This window comes from Marmota monax, unplaced genomic scaffold (assembly GCF_021218885.2).
Source record: "Marmota monax isolate L192 unplaced genomic scaffold, Marmota_monax_Labrador192_F-V1.1 WCK01_AAM20220418_F8-fsc00081, whole genome shotgun sequence".
NCBI classification, from domain to species: Eukaryota; Metazoa; Chordata; class Mammalia; order Rodentia; family Sciuridae; genus Marmota; species Marmota monax.
Window position 1 is genome coordinate 609,527 of NW_026695234.1, and position 18,106 is coordinate 627,632.

The 18,106-nt window shown below is 46.7% G+C and overlaps 1 protein-coding gene across 22 annotated transcripts in view; it reads right to left on the reverse strand.

Moving 5' to 3' along the window:
- Nucleotides 1-18,106, reverse strand: part of Gramd1b (GRAM domain containing 1B) — a 237,581-nt gene that overhangs the window by 19,516 nt on the left and 199,959 nt on the right. For 19 of the 22 annotated variants that reach the window (XM_046438739.2, XM_058577135.1, XM_058577136.1 and 16 more), the window contains 6 exons: nucleotides 10,143-10,227; nucleotides 9,486-9,589; nucleotides 8,505-8,600; nucleotides 6,805-6,885; nucleotides 3,050-3,165; nucleotides 1,142-1,298 (listed from right to left, as the gene is read on the reverse strand). In XM_046438739.2, the coding sequence (XP_046294695.1) occupies nucleotides 1,142-1,298; nucleotides 3,050-3,165; nucleotides 6,805-6,885; nucleotides 8,505-8,600; nucleotides 9,486-9,589; nucleotides 10,143-10,227 (639 nt within the window). Of the gene's footprint in view, nucleotides 1-1,141; nucleotides 1,299-3,049; nucleotides 3,166-6,804; nucleotides 6,886-8,504; nucleotides 8,601-9,485; nucleotides 9,590-10,142; nucleotides 10,228-13,000; nucleotides 13,828-18,106 lie in introns of those variants that run through there. The other 3 variants (XM_046438749.2, XM_046438750.2, XR_009226174.1) reach the window with 3 other exon arrangements.

Sequence of the window (18,106 nt, forward strand, 5' to 3'; positions counted from 1 at the left end):
AGTGGAGACACACACCAGGGACAACCTGCTTGGATCTACTCTCCCAAGGGAGACTGGAGACATGGCTTTGGAAGCCCTTGCACTCCCAGCACAGCTGCTCAGAAGCTAGGTTGGAGTCATATTCTGGGCCTTTGCTCAGCTCTGCTGCAGGAGATGAGTGAATCCAGCACATGGAGCTGCCATTCTCAGGCCCGCTATTCACACAGCACACTGACCAACAGGTCAGCAGAGGTGGTGCCTGCAGTTCCAGGTCCTTCCTGGAGCCACACCTCCACCATGCTATGACAATGTCAGCCTGCCTGTAGGGAGTATGCTTTCATTTTCTAACCTCAGAAGTTTCCACAGCCCTTTTTTAAAAGTCATTCTCTCATTAGCACTAGAAGGGAATCAATAAAAATTTTCACATTTTAAAGACAAGCTGAGAGGCAGAAAATGCAGAGTAGGCATCAAATGAAGGATGTTTTCCTTCTAAGACCAGCCGGCCTGATCCCCAACCCACTGGACTATCAGCCTTCCTTCTCCAGGAGTGCTTTCCTGAGGAATTCCACGCCTTCTTCCACCTGCTAGCACATGCCCCAACCTTCTTCCTTCATTAACATTCTATTTTCTATCAATGCCCCAAGGAGAGAGATCTTCTTAAACATCTTTATAACCTCAATAAAAATCTAGCACAATGGGGAAATAAACCATAGAAGAACTCAATAAATATTAATCTAATGGATAATATAAGCAATCAACTCTTCTCCAGCTCTATATTCATGAACAACTTTGATTTCAGATCAAGCCAATGAATTAAATATGTACACACATAATACATGAAAGACCTAGAATAATTCTCCACCAGGGGGGAAGACCTGGAGCAGCCCACCAAGAGCCAAGTTCACACAGTGGAGACTTCCAATCTTAGAAGTCAAATCAAATTGTGTAAACCAGGCACCTTGAATCCAGTTGTGGACCCTGAGACTATACTAAAAGAGCATAGAGAACCCATGCACTCCAGCACACTTCCTCAAGTAAACTAACTGCAATGTACCATACCTCCCTCCACCCACTCCCCAGGTTGGGCTCTGATGGAGGTAACTCGGCTAGGAGACACTGGCCACAGGATCAGGTCGGGGGTGTCAGTGTTCACTATCCATACCGATACGGGGGCTTCGCTGCTTCCAGTGGATGTCAGGGTGCTGTTGGTGATGGATTTCTTGGGCAGCTGTGGGCTGGCGTCTGGCTTGGTCTCGATGCTGCTTTTGGAAGAGCTGTCATTCACTTCATTCTCTTCTACAGGGATCTCCTCACAGTAGCTGAAGGAGGCAACCAGCAAGATGGTGTCAGTTTCAGTGTCAAGAGTGACAACTACTCTAAGATCCTCAGACCTGCCTATTTATCTAAAACTATGGGCTTTCCTGAGTCTTTGATTAGTATATGATCTTTCTTTAACCAAAAATCTTCCCCCTTCATTGCTCCCCTGAGACCTTCTTCCCATCTCATTCCTTCTTTCCCTATATCCTATGCAAAATTTTTGGCTCCAAGCTCAACTTTCCTAGGCATCTTCTTTATATTATCCCTACCCAACAACCACCATTATTCATCTTACCCTATGTTTTGCTCATCGGATTCCATCCCATCCTGATCATTTGAACTTAATATCTGGGTTCTGAGCAGATTTTATTTCCCATATGTTGCCTAAGATAGAACTCTGGATTCAAGTATTCCTTTAGGGTGCTGCACAAATTCTGAATAATAACTAATAAACTCTGCCTTGTACAACTAAGAGGAAAATCTCCTAAAGATGAAGTGGGTGCCCTTCTACAGACATTTTAGGAGTACCACAGCAAACTTCCCCCAAAGAAACAATCCTCATTGGCATTAACATCTGACTCTTTACTGTCATTTGGTTGCATAACAACTCTGAGTAAATAACCATGTGCATTTTAGAAATAATCAAATAGGCATCCCCTGAGTTTATGTGATACCTCTATAAAATGCCAGCATTTATAACCAAGCCCAGGTCTAAGTACCACACACTCAATACTCTTTCCATTCCTCCAGCTGCTCACACAACCACCCAGTCTCCACCTACCTTTCCAACTTCAAGCATACTTTGTCTCAGTCAACTTGCAGGCCCCACCTTTCTTAACCTACCAATAGCACATGATACTTCGATACTCTTCTTAACACCCTTCCTCGGCTTCCATGATTCGAAACTCTTGTAGCATCACTCTTATCTCACTGGAATTTCTTTTAAGATCTCTTGTTCTGCTTCTTCTCACTGAGTGTTCCCAAGCCCAGCCCTTGAACTTCCACTTTTTGGTTTATTTGATTACATGAAGGTTTCACCCAACTTCATGGTTAAAAACTAGTAACTCCTGAGTTTCCAGACTTTCCAGTGAATTCCACACTCATTCCAAATGACTACTTGATCTCTACACCGGGCTAACAGGCATCTCAGTCTCAACTTGCCTAAAACCAACCTTTAGTCTTCCCTCCAAAATTGTTCTGCCTACAGTATTGTTCATCTCAGTTTGGGAACAACTCCATCCTCCCAAATGATAAAACCAAAACACCCTAAAGCCATCTTTGGTTCCTTTCTGATCCATCAATAAATCCTTCAAAATATATTCAGGAACTATTTGCCACTGTTTCTGCTGCTACCTTCCTGGTCTCAACCACCATCTCTCATCCAAATAATCTAAATTATTCAACAGCCTCTCCACAGGTTTTTCCACTTCTGTTTGTTTCCCTTCAGTGTATTTAACACAGAGGCCAGAGTGATCCTCTTAGAATGGTAAGTCAGAACTTATCGATGATCTATTCCCAATCTTCCCATCCCACTGAATAAAAGCCAATCATCACAATGGCCCAAAGTCCATCATTTTCTGCCTCTTCAACCTTCCTGACTTCGTCGCCAACTTATTGGTTCTGCAGCAACAGACCTGCTGGCTGTTCCCGCCCCGACTGCCTTCAGGGCCTGACTCAGATGTACATGCGCTGAGGCCTTCTCTGCTTTTGTATCCCCAGGTTCCCTGTGCAGCCGACCCTCGGCTTCACTTACCCCATCGTGTTGAAGTCATCGTCAGGGGGAACGTAGTCCTCGTCGTCACTGGTCAGGCCCAGCTCATTCCCATAGCACTGGTGTACAAAGTGCCAGAGCTCCTTGGGGCACAAGGGCTACAGGGGAGAAGAGCCACGACTCAAGTCCTTCCTGTGCAAATTCACCTGTTCTGCAGAGGCACTGAGCCAGACTAGCACCCCTAGAGGCAGGATGTCTAACTACAGCGGGCACCTCCATGACAACCCCATCTGCTTAGGATCTCAGCCTAAGAATGTGGAGTTCAGCAAAGCCAGAAACATGGCCTTCCTTGTCTGTCACTTCAACAGAAGTTTGCAGAATGGGATCAGCTGGCCCCTGGAAGATAGTCACCACACTACCTTGTGCTTATATTGATAAGTTCCAGGACTGAATGGAATAAATCCATGTTACTTTAAGGCCAGAGTAATTCCAGAGCTTCTGACTTGGACTCAGAGTACACAGAGAACCCCTGACCCAGCCTCCCACCCAGTGTAGCCACCTCCGTCTATATTAACTATGGCCATGCAGGCTCTACTAAGTCGCTTCCCAGAATGAGGTCCAACCTCAGAGGTGTTCTGTTCCATAGGTAGACAGTTCCTATGGTTCGAATGAGTCCTGCACTCTCACAGTTTAAGGGGCCTGGAAGGTCATCTTATCCAATCCTGTCTTGATTACCAGAATACTTCTTCTTTATTCTAAAAAGCACTCAGTTTGCCTACAGTTCTAAGCATTAGTTACCATATTTTCTTATTCACTGGGTATCTTTGTGTCCTTCTTAAAAGCACTAGCCTAAGAAAAGCTGTTTTTGCTGGGGTTTTTGCTGAGTTTCCACACAGAAGCAAAGGAACGTCATAGAACTAAGATCAGAGGTCAAGACTGTGAATGAGTCTCACTCAGGTGGGAATAAACGGAAGAAGAGTATGTGAAAAAAAGGGCAAGAGTGCTAAGAAAAACAGAAGTAATCAAAAACTCCTAAAGACTATTTCTAGTTAGGTATGGTGGAGCACACCTGTAATCCCAGTGGCTCGGGAGGCTGAGACAGGAGGATCACAAGTTCAAAGCCAGCCTCAGCAAAAGCGAAGCACTAAGCAACTCAGTGAGACTCTGTCTCTAAATAAAATACAAAATAGGGCTGGGGATGTGGTACAGTGTTTGAGTGTCCCTGAGTTCAATCCCCGATACAAAAAAAAAAAAAGAATGTTTTTACCAATAGATTCCATCGGGAATGTGAGAGCTGGTGCTGGGGTTGTGACTCAGACTCAACGGTACAGTGCTCGCCTAGCATGTGCAAGGTGCTGGGTTCAATCCTCAGCACCACATAAAAATAAATAAATAATATAAAGGTATTGTCAAGCAACTAATATATATATATATATATAATTAAAAAAAGAATTTGAGAGCTGCCCCTCAATTCACAATAAGCTATGGAACCCACCTAAGTGCCCTTCAACAGATGAATGGATACAGAAAATGTGGTCCATATACACAATGGAATATTACTCAGTCATAAAGAGAAATGAAATTATGGTATTTGCTAGAAAATGGATGGAACTGGAGACTATCATGATAAGTGAAATAAGCCAGTCCCAAAAAACAAAAGGCCAAATATTCTCTCTGATATGCAGATGCTAACACACAATAAGGGGCAGGGAAGGTAAGAATAGAAGTTCAGTGGATTACACAAAGGGGAATGAAGGAAAGGAGGGGAGATGGGAATAGGAGAGACAGTAGAATGAATCAAACATTACTTTCCTATGTTCATATATGAACAAGTGACCAGTGTTACTCCACATCATGTACAGCAAGAATGGGAACTTATATTCCATGTATATATAATATGTCAAAATACACTCTATTGTCATGTGTATATAAAGAGAACAAATTTAAAAATGTTATAAAAAGAATCTGAGAGCTCCTCAAGTCCATTCTTTCAAGGTATGGTTTCAAAAACAGGCACTTGGCAGGACACTGTGTGTCAGCATTCTGGTTTTATGGCTTGGGAAAACCACTTGGAATGGCTGTCAGAAGCCCTTCTGTGGACCAGAAGGGAGACATCCCCTTCTCCTCTACCAGGACCTCTTCCCTCCTATCTTTGACTTTCATGGACACCCTGGGATACATCTGCTTTCTGGCAAACCAAGTCCTAGCCTGCTTTTCTATTCAACTTCTCCATGCTGCCTTCCCTCACCAGTTCTACCTGGCTCAGCTGGTCTGACCATTGTCAGGACAAGCACAATCTTCATCATCAGACAGAATTCTTTCTCTGTGTGTCTGTCAGGGGGCTGGGATGAGTATAGGGGACTGAACCCAGGGATGCCCTACCAATGAACTACATTGTTTTTCGAGACAGGGTCTCCCTAAGTTTCTGAAACTAGCCTCAAACTTGTGATCCTCCTGCCTATATCACCTAAGTAGCTGGGATTATAGATGTGGGACACTGTGCCCAGTTTAGAATTCTTAATAATTATTTTATGAGACATTTAGAAGCTGTAGGGATGTCTTATTTAGAAATGACAGTGATTATAATGTGAAAATTCATACCTGCTGTAGGAAACACAATATCATTTTACCATTTTCGATTATTAATAAAGGCAGAAGAACTCAGCTCAAAAAAGCCATAAAAACTTAACCAGTCTCTCAGATGAGAAGAAACTAAAAACTAATAAATTTGCTCAATTTCTTCAGCTAGTAACTGATCAGAATAAAGGCAGATACATGCACATATTCAAATACATAGCTGACAATCGTATTTGTACACTAATCCCTGAGGGAAATCATATACATAGCTTTTTTCCTGTCTTTTGTTCCAGCTTGGAGAGTTTGTCAATACCCAACTGCATTTGAGGGCAATCTCTAAGGGCAGGGACCATGATAATCCATCTGTTTTCTCCCAGGTAATTCAAACATTTCAAAAAGTCAATTGGTAGATATCTTAACTAAATTTTCTTCTTTCCTGTTTTGATTCTCTGGTTTCTTCAGCCTTATTGAAAAGTCTGGAACCTCCCATGGTTTGCAAGTTCCAGAGACAGAAAATAAGTCACTCAAATGCAACCAATTAATCCAAAGTTCATATCCACACTTCTCTATTCAGCCTGACTGGTACCCTCAGGGCCAGGTACCAGACAATGAAAGACAGTCCCCCATACCTTGAAGCCTGGTAAGATTATTCAAACTAGCCAGCCCTAAACCTGTGTGGGTCCGATTCTCAGTATCATGTATTAATTAGTTAATTTATAAGTCCATCGACAACTAAAAAAAATTTTTAAATTAAAAAAAAAAAGGCTCCTGCCCAGGCTTTCCCCTCATCCCTCCACCTCATGATAGACCCTGGTGCTTTCCCGGTGACCCGGTGAGGCAGGCTGTTCCCTTGTTTCTAGGGATCTGTGAATCTAAAAGCTTCTTCCTTCATGACAGTCATTCTGTAACTACATGTTTTACTAAATATGATTTTTAAAATCCCATTTCATTTTAAAACAGTGGAACCAACGTGCTTTAATTCACAAGTGTCTTCCTCCTAGTAGTGCTGAGGACATTCTCTGGTAATGTGGAACTTTCAGGACTTAGAATCAATACTACCATGGAAGAATGTGCCCCTCACCGTCTGGGGGATTTCCAGACCATGAGGCGACACAGACTCCCTTGAAGCAATCTTCCCATGAGGTCAGTACCCAAGTGTGAACAACATCCTGGGTGGATGTACATCCTAAGGCTGAAGGAAACAGCTGGGCAGTACTTACCTTCTCAAGGAGAGCATTCTGCCAGAGCCGGAACATCATCATATAGGTTCTATCCCGGGCCCCAAAAGAAGTGAAAAAGTGCTAGATTGGAAGACAAAACGGCAAGAAATTCCAGTTAATATTTACAATATATTGAATGGAGACATGGTCTTCCTTTTAAACTAAAGATACTGACTTCATCCTCAAACACTAATGACTTTCAGTTATCCATAATCAGTACACAGGTATGCTAATGACAGGTCAACATATTGGGGACCTGTGTACCTGGGACCTCTAAGTCCTCACTATTACCAGATCCTTCAGAATTTTTACTACATCCTTTTCAGTATTTTCCTCTCTGGTTTAAAACTTTTATCTCCATAACAAGAGGAGGCATCAAAGAGTTAGGAAAAGAGAGATCAGGCAGCAGCAATACAGACAGAGGCAATATTTTTAAGCCTGGAAGGGACCACCTTTGAGATCATCTGGTTTACCCCCACTGTGTCCTGCCTGGCACAATGGCACATGCATGTTATTCCAATGATTTGGGAGGCTGAGGCAGAAGGATCACAAGTTCAAAGCCAATCTCAGCAACTTAACAAGACCCTCAACAACAAAGCAAAACCCTGTCTCAAAATAAATAAAAATGGCTGGGGAAAATGTAGCTCATTGGTAAGACACCTTTGGGTTCAATCCTCATTACCCAAAAGTCCTTTACCCACCTACTGGAAGTGGGTAAGAACTGAGCTGGCAACTAACCTAAATGGAAGGATTACACACAGCCACAGACTTACACTTCTAATTCATTCAACTACTATTTGAATATTTGTGGAGCTAGGCACTATTCTATGTTTAAGGTACAACACATACAGAACAGAAACAGATCCTGCTCCCAGAGAGCTAACCCATTAATGAAGATCTTTTACAATAAGCAGGAAGCAAGCAGTGGAAAACTAAATTTTACTGTGCACCTACCTACTCAATGTTTGACAAATGCTATTTTGTACAAGCCACACAAAAAAACTTGGACAATGAATAAAAGTGCTAACAATTAGTGCCAGGCTGATGAGGTTAGCAGCCTCCATGATCACAAAGATGGTTAGTGCCAGAAAGAGAATTGGAACCAAAGGCCAGCTCTTGCCACTGAACTGTTAGACTCATGGAAATTGTAGACTGTCTTCCACAGAAACCTAGCCCACCCCTACCTTTGGATCTCTTTGCCTTCATTTTCTGCTTAAAGATCAAAGATCACTGATTTTCCTATCTTAAATTTTATCTACCACATTTTCCTCATACTGATAAGGACAACCCATTTCCTATCAGACCTACTTCCAGTTTGTGTAGTGCTTTACAACTTAATGTTTTCAAATATGTGATGTTATTTCAATGCTCGGTTTGGATACTGGGTCAATTTCTCACATGAGGAAACAGGCTCAGAGAGGTTACCTAATGCCTACAGTCATGGGGCCCACATTCAGGTCCTCTGGCTCCACATTCAGTGCTGCACCAGGCCCCTCTCCCCCTACTCAGCCTTTAGCCACCCTGTCCATGCCATGCCAAGAGTCACTCTGGGAGTTTGCTTCTCCCTCATGGCCTTTTGCCCCAATCCTCCTAGCCTCCAGATTAATGCAATTTAAGGGCAGAAATGCAGGAGTACGGAAAGCAGGGTGTGGAGGGTGCAGGGTGGGCAGGGAGAAAGGCCAGAATTTGGCTGCACTTACCTTTTCTGAATCAGTGCAAACTTGGATGGCATTGGGGATGAGGCGAGCTGTTTTTTCTTTTGTCATGGAGCAGATATCTTTCAAACGGACTGTCAGCTGGCACCCCCGCAGGGACAGAGAATGGACAACAAGAGGAGGCAACAAAGAATTAGGTAGAGTGATTGGGCAGCATCAATGCAGACAGAGGAAATCAGATCATGGCTCACATATTTCTAATCCTGGAAGGAACCACCTTTGAGATCATCTGGTTTACCCCCTTCTGTCACAGTGGCCACATAGCGAGGTAAAGACTAAGCCTTGTCTACACTCATGGATATCTTGATTCTTGGTCTAGGAAGATTTTTTTTTCTTTCTTTCTCATTTCTAGTCTGCTAAATATGCGGTGATACTGCAAAGGTTTTTCCACTTAAAGAAATACTGAACATAGATGCTGGATAGAACAATAAAAATCATCCACTTAATCTTTCTCTATTTTATAAGAATGAGGGAAGGAAAGGACTGGCCCATCATCCTACAGCTAATTAACTGCAGAATCCAGAAAACATGCAGGCCAAGTCTTTTGAATCCCAAGGTCAATGCCCTGTCTACTATGCCTCCCTCTGCAGTTAACTCGCACTAAATAACTGCATTCGCCGAAAGTAAATGCTCTTTGTGCCCTCTTCCACATCCAAAAGGTAGGAGGGAAATATATGGCAGAGGAGACCCCACTACTGGGACTCATACACGAATGGATATCCTTCAAGACTCAGTCATGTGTTTTTGTAATCTGTGCAAAGGTTTGAAGAGAACACAAAGTCAGGCAAAGGAGGGAAGTGAGGGCAAATTTCTCAGCCCTAGCCAAGAAGACAGCCCAAGGGAGCAAGTCCCAGGTCTTTTCTTTCTTCTTTCCCAGTACTGGGAATCAAACCATGTTGCCTTGCACATGCTAGGCAAGTGCTCAACCACTAAACTATACCCCTAGCCTGAGTCCTAGATCTTTACCAGAGTTTCCCAGCGGAAGATGTTGCTGTAGAAGCAGATCCAATTTTCTGAGAGGTAGAGTCGGCCCTGAAGAAGAATGTCTCTTTGGAGTGCACATGAGTAATCTGTGGTAAGAAGCAGGACAAGAGGAAGCTCAGAGGCAGGAAGCATTTTTAGCAAACTGTAGACCTGTCATCGCTCCCACCAGCACTAGGGGAACCAAATCACCTACGGTGACTCGGTGTGCGAGACACTGAAACTAGCAGCCAAGAAGACCCAGGCATCTCATGATCAGAAACATGGAGGTGGTAAAATACGCTACTGCCTAGAGGCAGAATGAATGTGACAGCAGAGGGGGCCAGGAAAGCTAGGGATAAGGAGGTCAATAAAATTCAATTTCTTTTTCACCACCGATGACCATGCCAATCCCTTCCACTGCTTGATCATCTACAGAGGTAAGTGTTCCAGGTACTTCCTATAAGTTGGGCTCTTGCCATAAACTGGGTGCTCAGCCCAGAGCCCTGCCAGCCAGGGCCAGTGCTCTGACATGCTCTCTCCCAGTTGCCAGATATACAAGCTCACTTGGGTAGGCTCTCAGCCTCTAGCCAGAAGCAGCCTGGGTGCTATCTCTACAACTCCCAGACTTCTGCCTGGCCCCTCCCAGGGTTCCCAGCTCACCAACAATGAGGCGCTCCGTGTCTGGAAGTTGCTTAAAGAGCTTTCTGAAGTCTTCATTTCTCTGCTTGTAAGTGGGGCTTAACACCTGCATAACAATGGCCATGGTTAGTGAAAAGTACTCAGTTTCTACGGGTTAGAGGAGCACTTGCTTCTGTTAAATAGGTAAAGGTAAGGCTCTGCTAACCCAGAGGCCCAAGAAAGCCAGCTCAGGAAAGGGCGCTTGGCATGGAACAACAGTGTAGAGAACCGGATCCTGCAAAACTGTGTGTCCAGCATCCATAAGTGAGAAAATATCAAAAAATAAAGCCAGGGCCCACTTATGTCCCAAGAAGACAAAGGAAGAAGGGACACCTGCAGGTTACTTCCTGAAGCCCACCATGCCGCTATTGGTGCTCTGCTTTCTGCCAGCTGGTAGAACCACTGAGAGAGTGAAGCAGGGGCCTCAGGAGACAAATCAGTACCCAGCAGGACTTGGGACAGGATAGGGAGCACACCTCTCAGAAGTTGCTGTAATAACTAACACAGTGAGCACTTGGCTGTGTGTGAAAGACATGACTTTAAAAAAATCATAACAGTGTTTTAAAAAAAAAATCATAAAACCAGTGCTAAAAAAAATCACATGGGATAGAGGATTTAAAAGCATATCCGGCACACAAGGCACCCAATTCCCTTCCCATCTTTACAAGATGATCCATCAGCACCTACAGTACCAGTGAAGAAACTAAGGCCAGAGAGAAGCCCCCTGCCCCTGTCCACACAACCACTGGCCCCAAGACAAGACTAAAATATGGGGACTCATAAGCCCTAGGAGGCCAGATGAGGAGCAGGGACCTGGTAGAGAAAACAAGCGCAGAAAATCTGACCCTGCAACATGCTTTGCATCTCTGGCCCTGCCCTGTGCCCTACCACCACCTGGGCCACTAGATGCCCCCTGTGCCCACCTCATTTTCACAGAGGCCTTGGTACAGGCTCAGATTCATGGACTGCCTTAGCAAATCCTCCTTAGAGATGAGCCAGGTGAATAAATAGAGGAACTCTTACCAATCTTAAAACTAAATAAATACAAACAAAAAAATGTAAGTACCCAAAGACAAAGGACACCAACGATGAAACATAAACTACACAGGACATCTGCACTCCACCCGGCAATGCACTGACCTATTTATGCAGAAAAAAAAAATACTGTTGACCCTCAGCCAGGAGCTCGTGCCTGAGGACGGATCGTCCTGCTGGTGGTGACACATGGGTCTTGGCCTTTTTCACTTTTTCACCCACTTCCCTGGGAATCTGCTGCATAAAGCTGTGGTGGTGAGGGAACAACCTTTCAACTGCTCATTCTGGGTGCTTTCTACAGAGCTAAGTGGATCATGAGGGAACCAAAGCTGGGGTCTGCTGACATCTGCACACTGCACTGCCTACCTGAGCTATGGTCAAATGGTCTTTGTACTAAAGAAAGAGGAGCTTTCAGGAAGAAATTGGGAGAGAAAATGACATGCCTTTAGTTTGAGGAGGTTTGGGGGAGATGAACACAGGAAAGTACAAGGGAGGAAAAAAGTATTTCTAACTACTTTGTCCAGTTAATTAAATTTTCAGCCTTTGTTCTTGGCTTATTTACAGAATGAGCTCCACTTGCAATGATGTGTGCCCTGTTAACTTCCCCCCAAACAATGGCATGTGGTCATAGAACCCCAACTTTCAAAACCACCTGCCATGTGTTTGAACCAGGTTTGAATCAGGACAATTGCAGGTTGCCATCAGGAAGCCTACCCATCCTATGACTTCTATGGCCAAAAAAGACCTCAGATACAATAATCCTCTGATCTTTGTATTAGTTCCAGGCTGGCAGAGGGTCATCTAACCCACATGGCCCCCTGGCCTCTTGGAACAAGAGTCCACACACATTGGAAACTCTTGCTTGACTACCTGGTCACCAGTATGGTCCCCTCCTGTCTAACTAGCCTTCTAGAACTGCAGAGAACCTGACATGGAAAGAGCTGTTACCACATATCAAGCACAGACTCAGCCTATCACATGCATCACTGCATCTGACCGCAAGGTGGTTTTTATTATCCTACCTTATACTGAACAAAAGTGAGGTGCAAAGAGGGGGAGCCCTGTTCTTGTGCCAAGGAGGAAAGAAGAGCCATCCACAATAGCCCAATCTCTCAAGATGAGATGTTCACCTGCTCTACGGCCCCACCAGCCTTCCAGGATCAGACTGAGGAGTGGCCTATCAGTGGCCACAAACCCTTTCAGGTGAAACTGAACATAGTGAGACATCCTGATGAGGAAACAGATGCCTGGAAGTTCTCCTGTTTCTAGATTTTCTTCCATGTTGCCCTCTCCCCCCGTTTCTCTTATATCCAGTGAGAGCCCAGACATCTATAGAGATGGAAGTGTAGGAGTCTGGCCACAATCTCCCAAACACAGGCAGATCAAGAGTGCTACTCCTCTCTTCTGCTTGGAACAAAGCTGTAGTGATGGAGAGGGGGCAAGCGAGTCTTCTAAAGATTTACTCCATATTTGCACAGAGATATCCTTATTCTATCAGGCTATCAATCAGTGCAAGTGGCCAGCCTCTCCCCACTGCAACCCAAAGTGCTGAGACACATTAGGTGGGCATGTTTGGCCTGCAACCACATAGTGTCTTGAAGCCACGGGACCCTGGCCCTCTACCTCCCACCCCAGGCACTCCTAAAGCAAATTCCTCCAAAGGTGAGGCATGGCTTGTCTATTTAAATGGCTGAAAAAGTTTGGTTCAAGAGTTGTCAAATCTGGGGCCCTTGGGGGGCAAAGCCAAGTGGGGCATGTGAGGGTGCAAAAACTGGTCACGGAGAGAAATCAGGTCACACACTCACGGCTGGGACTTCCTCAGATCCATGCAAGCAACAGTGTCCAGCATCAGCAGGTTCATCGAGAAATCTCCTTGAGGACCACCATAACGATGGGCTTTCCTGCTCCAACAGGAGGCTCCAGAGAACCCCAGACTCCACCAAAGATTCCATCGCAACACTCTTCCACAGCTCCCTCTCCCAGTGGAGCCCAGCTCCTTGGCTCTGACTCCCAACTGTCCCCACAGGATGAAAACAAGTGGCCTCACTGGGAGTGAATTGCAGAAGAATGACCTCTGGCTTTTGGAGAGAGGGTCTGTGTGACCCCAGCCAATGTCCTTTTCTTTCCCAGAGCTGTGCAAAGCTTCACAAGTGAGAGGATGTGATCAGCATGGTTCTTGGGACAGGCTGGCTGGCCAGTGTCCCACAGCTGGGCTCTGCTTTGTCCTTGTTGGCAGGTCTTCGGGCTCAGGTGGGCCAGAGGGGCTGTGGTCAAGCACCTCCTCCTGATCAGTGCAGTCACCCCCAAGAGTCCATCACAGGCCTGAAGATGCAGACACAGCAGGCAGATAGTGCTGGCTGAGGGTTCTCGAGGGCAGGCCCCGGTGGACAGGCAAACCTCCCAGGAATAGAATGCCTCACGTCCAGGTCCAGAGGTCCAGCTACTCACACACAGCCAAGTGACTCATAGTTGGAGGGAAGCTCCAGAGAGCCACTTGAAGGCTCAGCTCCCCGGTCTTGATCTGTCCCACAGAGTGGCACGTTAATCAACGTGCAATCTACCCAGGGCAGGCTGGGGCCGCTATGACTCACATCCCTCACCCAGGCAGAGCGGCCACCAGTCAGCAGCAGCCTGCTCTCATCCCCACCCCTGCAACACACCCCTTTTTCCTTTAGACCCCGCTCCTTTCAGCTGGACAGCAAACAACTTCTTTGTTAAGAGTCATCGTGGCAGGAGGGAGGGAGGCAGGGTGGTGGGCGGGAAGGGCCAGAGCCCTGCACATGCTTCAAGTTACAGGATCTGGGTGATGGTCCTGGCCAATGTCCTGCAGTAACCCCTGGCCCAGCCTGGCCTCCCCAGCAGATGTTTCCTGCAATGGAAAGTTGCTGGCCAGGGCTCCAAGTGGGGGGAGAGGCAGGGGAGGTGCTAAGGGCACTACTCTTCTGATGAAATCTGAAATTTGAGACTCAGACAGCCAGGGACTTCTTAGGGACACATTCTCCCTTTGCTGGCCCATCCATGTACCAACTGCCCTGTAACTGCAGCTGGTGACTTGGGATTTAATAACTGATCTAGTGAGTCTCACATGTGCTAGCCTGGAAGAAGTTGGGCAGATAGCCTGGGGAAGTTGAGGTCAACAGCTTTGGGGTCTGGATGAGGCACCTCGTTCCTTTCCAAAGACCCTGCCCCATCTTCAGCATTAATAGGAGGGGGGATGGAGGCCAAGTGGATTCCCAGACAGCTGCTCAGACCTTGAGGGCAAAGGAGCAATGCTAAGTGCAGAGAATTTGGCCCCTTGTCAGAGGGGGCAGCCAAATATAGAGAAGAATGGGAGCTAGGCCAATAGGGGCAAGAAAGCCTCCAGAAAGGGGCACTCAAAACAGGCCTGAGACAGTGGGACTACAGCGATGCAGATTGGGGCAGCTCCCTCACCCTCCCCAACTAGGCCACCTTACCAGGAGGGTCTTGGGCCTGTTCCTGAGGAAGGACGGAGTGCCTTTGTCCTAGGAGCCTTAGTAGTTTGGTACTACAGTAGGACTCAAACTTCAGCAATATTTAAAAATCACCCAGTGAACACATTAAAGAAAACAGAGTCCTAGATGGATGTTAATCAAGAGTAATCTGGGTTGACCCCGGTAAATCTCCCCCAAACCGTCTCTTAACAATCCCCTCTGCCTCCCTCTCAACAGACACCCACTGAAGGCTGCCACAGCCTCCATTCATGGTGCCAGGTAACCTACTTCCATCTTCCCCAGGAAGGATCCCTGCTTCAAACAGCTTCATGGCTTCCACAGAAGTCAACATGATGTGTTTCAGTAGCAGGAGTTAAAAATTTATTTACCAAATGAATGCATTCCTTATACCCCTAACTGTTCCCGTCAACGATGCATTTTGTGTGCATACATGCTTACTCATGTGGGGATCCCTGACTTGCACATCTGGCTTCTCAGAGCCTAGTCCCTGATCACAGTCTCTCCAGCACTGTCAAGATTCTCTCTGTCTTGCATGTCAGTTCCACCCTCAGCACCATGAGAGACCAATGAAGCAATTCCATTTTCCTCTCTTCAGAGCCACACCACACCTCAATATAGAGGCGGTAGATAGTTCTAAAAGTCTCTAGATCCTTAAAATAATTCCCAGGAAACATTTGATTACAAGCCATTGATACAAGCCAAATGAGATGACTACTATTTAGGTGAGATAGGAAAAGTACACACCCAGAGAGATAACACCCTGGGGGATGAGTCTCAGTAAGCCTCAGTCTTGGTTTCCTCTACCCACTCACCAAGGGCTGGGCAGGGCAGGGCAGGAGCCTGAGCACCAGGAATTACCTTGGGCTAAACATTAACTCTATGGCAAACATCTGGTACTGGGACCAAATGGTACCCCCTTCCCATGATCAGCAGGAAGGAGGAGGTGGGGCGCTAAGGAGAAAAACAAACGGATTCTGGTAGAACACTGCACATACCGCCCCCCCCAACCCGGAGAAACTAGTTAAGATCCACAAAGGAAATCCTGGTGCTCCAACCTAATCCGGTAGGCAGAAGCCAGATAAAGCCAGATTGGGACAACCAACAGGGAATGGTGACTGAGCATCAGGAATAGGTACGAGGCAGAAGGGTGGGGAAAGAGGTGGGCTGGGAAAGGGGTCTCACCTGCAGAGGTGACACTTCTCTGGAGAGAGTTAAGGATGGGATGTCAGGGGGAGAAGAGATCAGGAAGACTCTTCAAGTTATCTGTAAATGCTGGGCACAGTGACACATGCCTATAATCCCAGTGACTCAGGTGGCTAAGGCAGGAGGATTCCTTTCAGCTCTCCCACTTTCTCCACTGCCTCTAACCGCAACACCTGGAATATCATTCCTACAAAGCTTTGTTCTTTAGCATTCAAACCGAGCCATCCAGACCTGCTTGACATTCCACAGGATTGCCACTGACCCTTCCTCCCTTCCAGAAAGCCACCACCCCTAATGGGGGAGCAGCAGGTGACTAGGATGCTAGGTCTCTGCCTAGCATGAGGCTCCTGTCCTGGTTGCCATGGAGATGGCTAACATCTCAGTAGTGAGATGAGATAGATTTGGGTGTTATCTGCCCAGCTGAGCCACAGCCAAGAGACCTCTGTGACCCTGTCTCACCTGAGATTCATGCCCACTCTGGTCCTGACTTTGTTACCCTCAACTCATCCCATGGTTCTTTGCTGAAGGCAAAGCCCCGTCTCTGCTTATATCTCTACCTCATTTCTGCAGGGGCCATGCCTCACTCCCTAAACTAGACACTTTGCTGAATAAAACTGGGGTGGTAAAGAAGGAAAAGAAGAAGCAGGTGTAACCTGGCCTCAGGGCAGCGGTACAAGGCAGGATCTTCAAACCCCACCCCTGACCTGATACTGTCTCTCTTCAGCCATTCCTTGTATCCCAGGGTCCAGCCACGTCCATTGTGTAACCCACTCTTTAGATCAAGGTAGTTTGTCCTAGTGATGACAGCTCCTCCCTGGCTAAATACGTGAAGTAAAATGTTCCATCTTCTGCAGGCAAGTGGCAGGTGAAGGTGGAGGCTGGAGTGTGGGTGGGGAGGTGGTAGGTGGGCTTCCTCTCACATCAGACTCAAACCAGTCAAACGGGCCTCGGATGCCCAGGCAATGGGCAGCACTCTGTTGCGCCCTGATTGTCACTTCTCTCTCTCTCATTGGCCAAGGGTATCTACTGTCCCCAGGGCTCAGTATTACAAAGCCTGAAGGACTTCTAAGTACCATGATGGAGTCTGAGGCATCAGAACAGCTGGAAAGCTGACAGTAGTATCCGGAAAGAGATTAGAAGAAACACTGCTGGGCAGACTAAGAAGGGGAGATGGGGTCCTCCCTGGAGGTCAGATTCCAACCAGCCCAGGGCACTGCAGGTGACAGATAAGAGGTCTGAGAGATGAAGAAAAACAGAAGCCAGGTCAAAAAACAGAGGCAGGGCAGGGCCTCCTGAAGGAGTGCAAGTGAGCAACTGCAGGGCAGAGCTGGGGAGCTGCGGGTATTCAACCAAAGCTTCCCCTGACAGCACATCTGAACACAAGAGCATAGCCCATGCGTGTGCACTGAAAGAGAGGGTGCCCAGCTAGCCCAGGGCACAGGTGTGGGCATGGCAGGTGCCAGGAGCCTCTCTATGTATTGATTCAGGTGACTCTGGGAACAACCAGGTCAGGGCTTGCTGTTCCAGCCTGGAAACAACCACACTTGGGCCAGTGTCATGGGTAAATGCGCTAGTACTATCGGAGAGGACCTGGGAGGGTGGACTTCTAGGGAGTATAACGGGCAGCACTCTGCTTGCTCCACAGATGCCCAGCTGTGGAAAAGTCCAAGCTGGGGAGTTACCCTCGGCCTCAGGAAGAAAGCAAGGTTCTTACTTGGGGGCAGAGGGTATTGTCCCACAGGCCCATTTTCAGTGCTGCTTTCTACTGGCCCCTCCAGTACGGCAGTAACTGATTACCTTCCAGAAGTGCTACCTCTGGTGATGAAAACATATGAAGGAAATATGAAAATAAAATGAAATAAGAGATGATCAACTGTGTAAACCCCAGTCAGGCCTCCTGACCTCTGTAGTTCAGGCCACTGGGGGCCACTTGCCACCTCTCAGCTTCTGTCTCTTTCTCCCAATCTTTACCTGCTATTTCTCTTTCTTTCCTCATGTTTATTCCTTTCTGCTGCCTGCACCAGTAGAACCCTGCGTCAGGACTCTACTGCAGACATTTAGCAGGGCCAAGAAGAAAGCAGCCCTATGGAGGGCAGCCACAAAGAGCCACACAGAGGGCAGAGAGCTTCACCCAGGTTGGTTACCCTGGAGGAGGGCTGGAAGGGTCAGTGAGGTTCCACTGCTGCAGCAAGTCTCTGGTTGCAAGTAGAATCAGCCAGGAACTAGGGCTCCAGC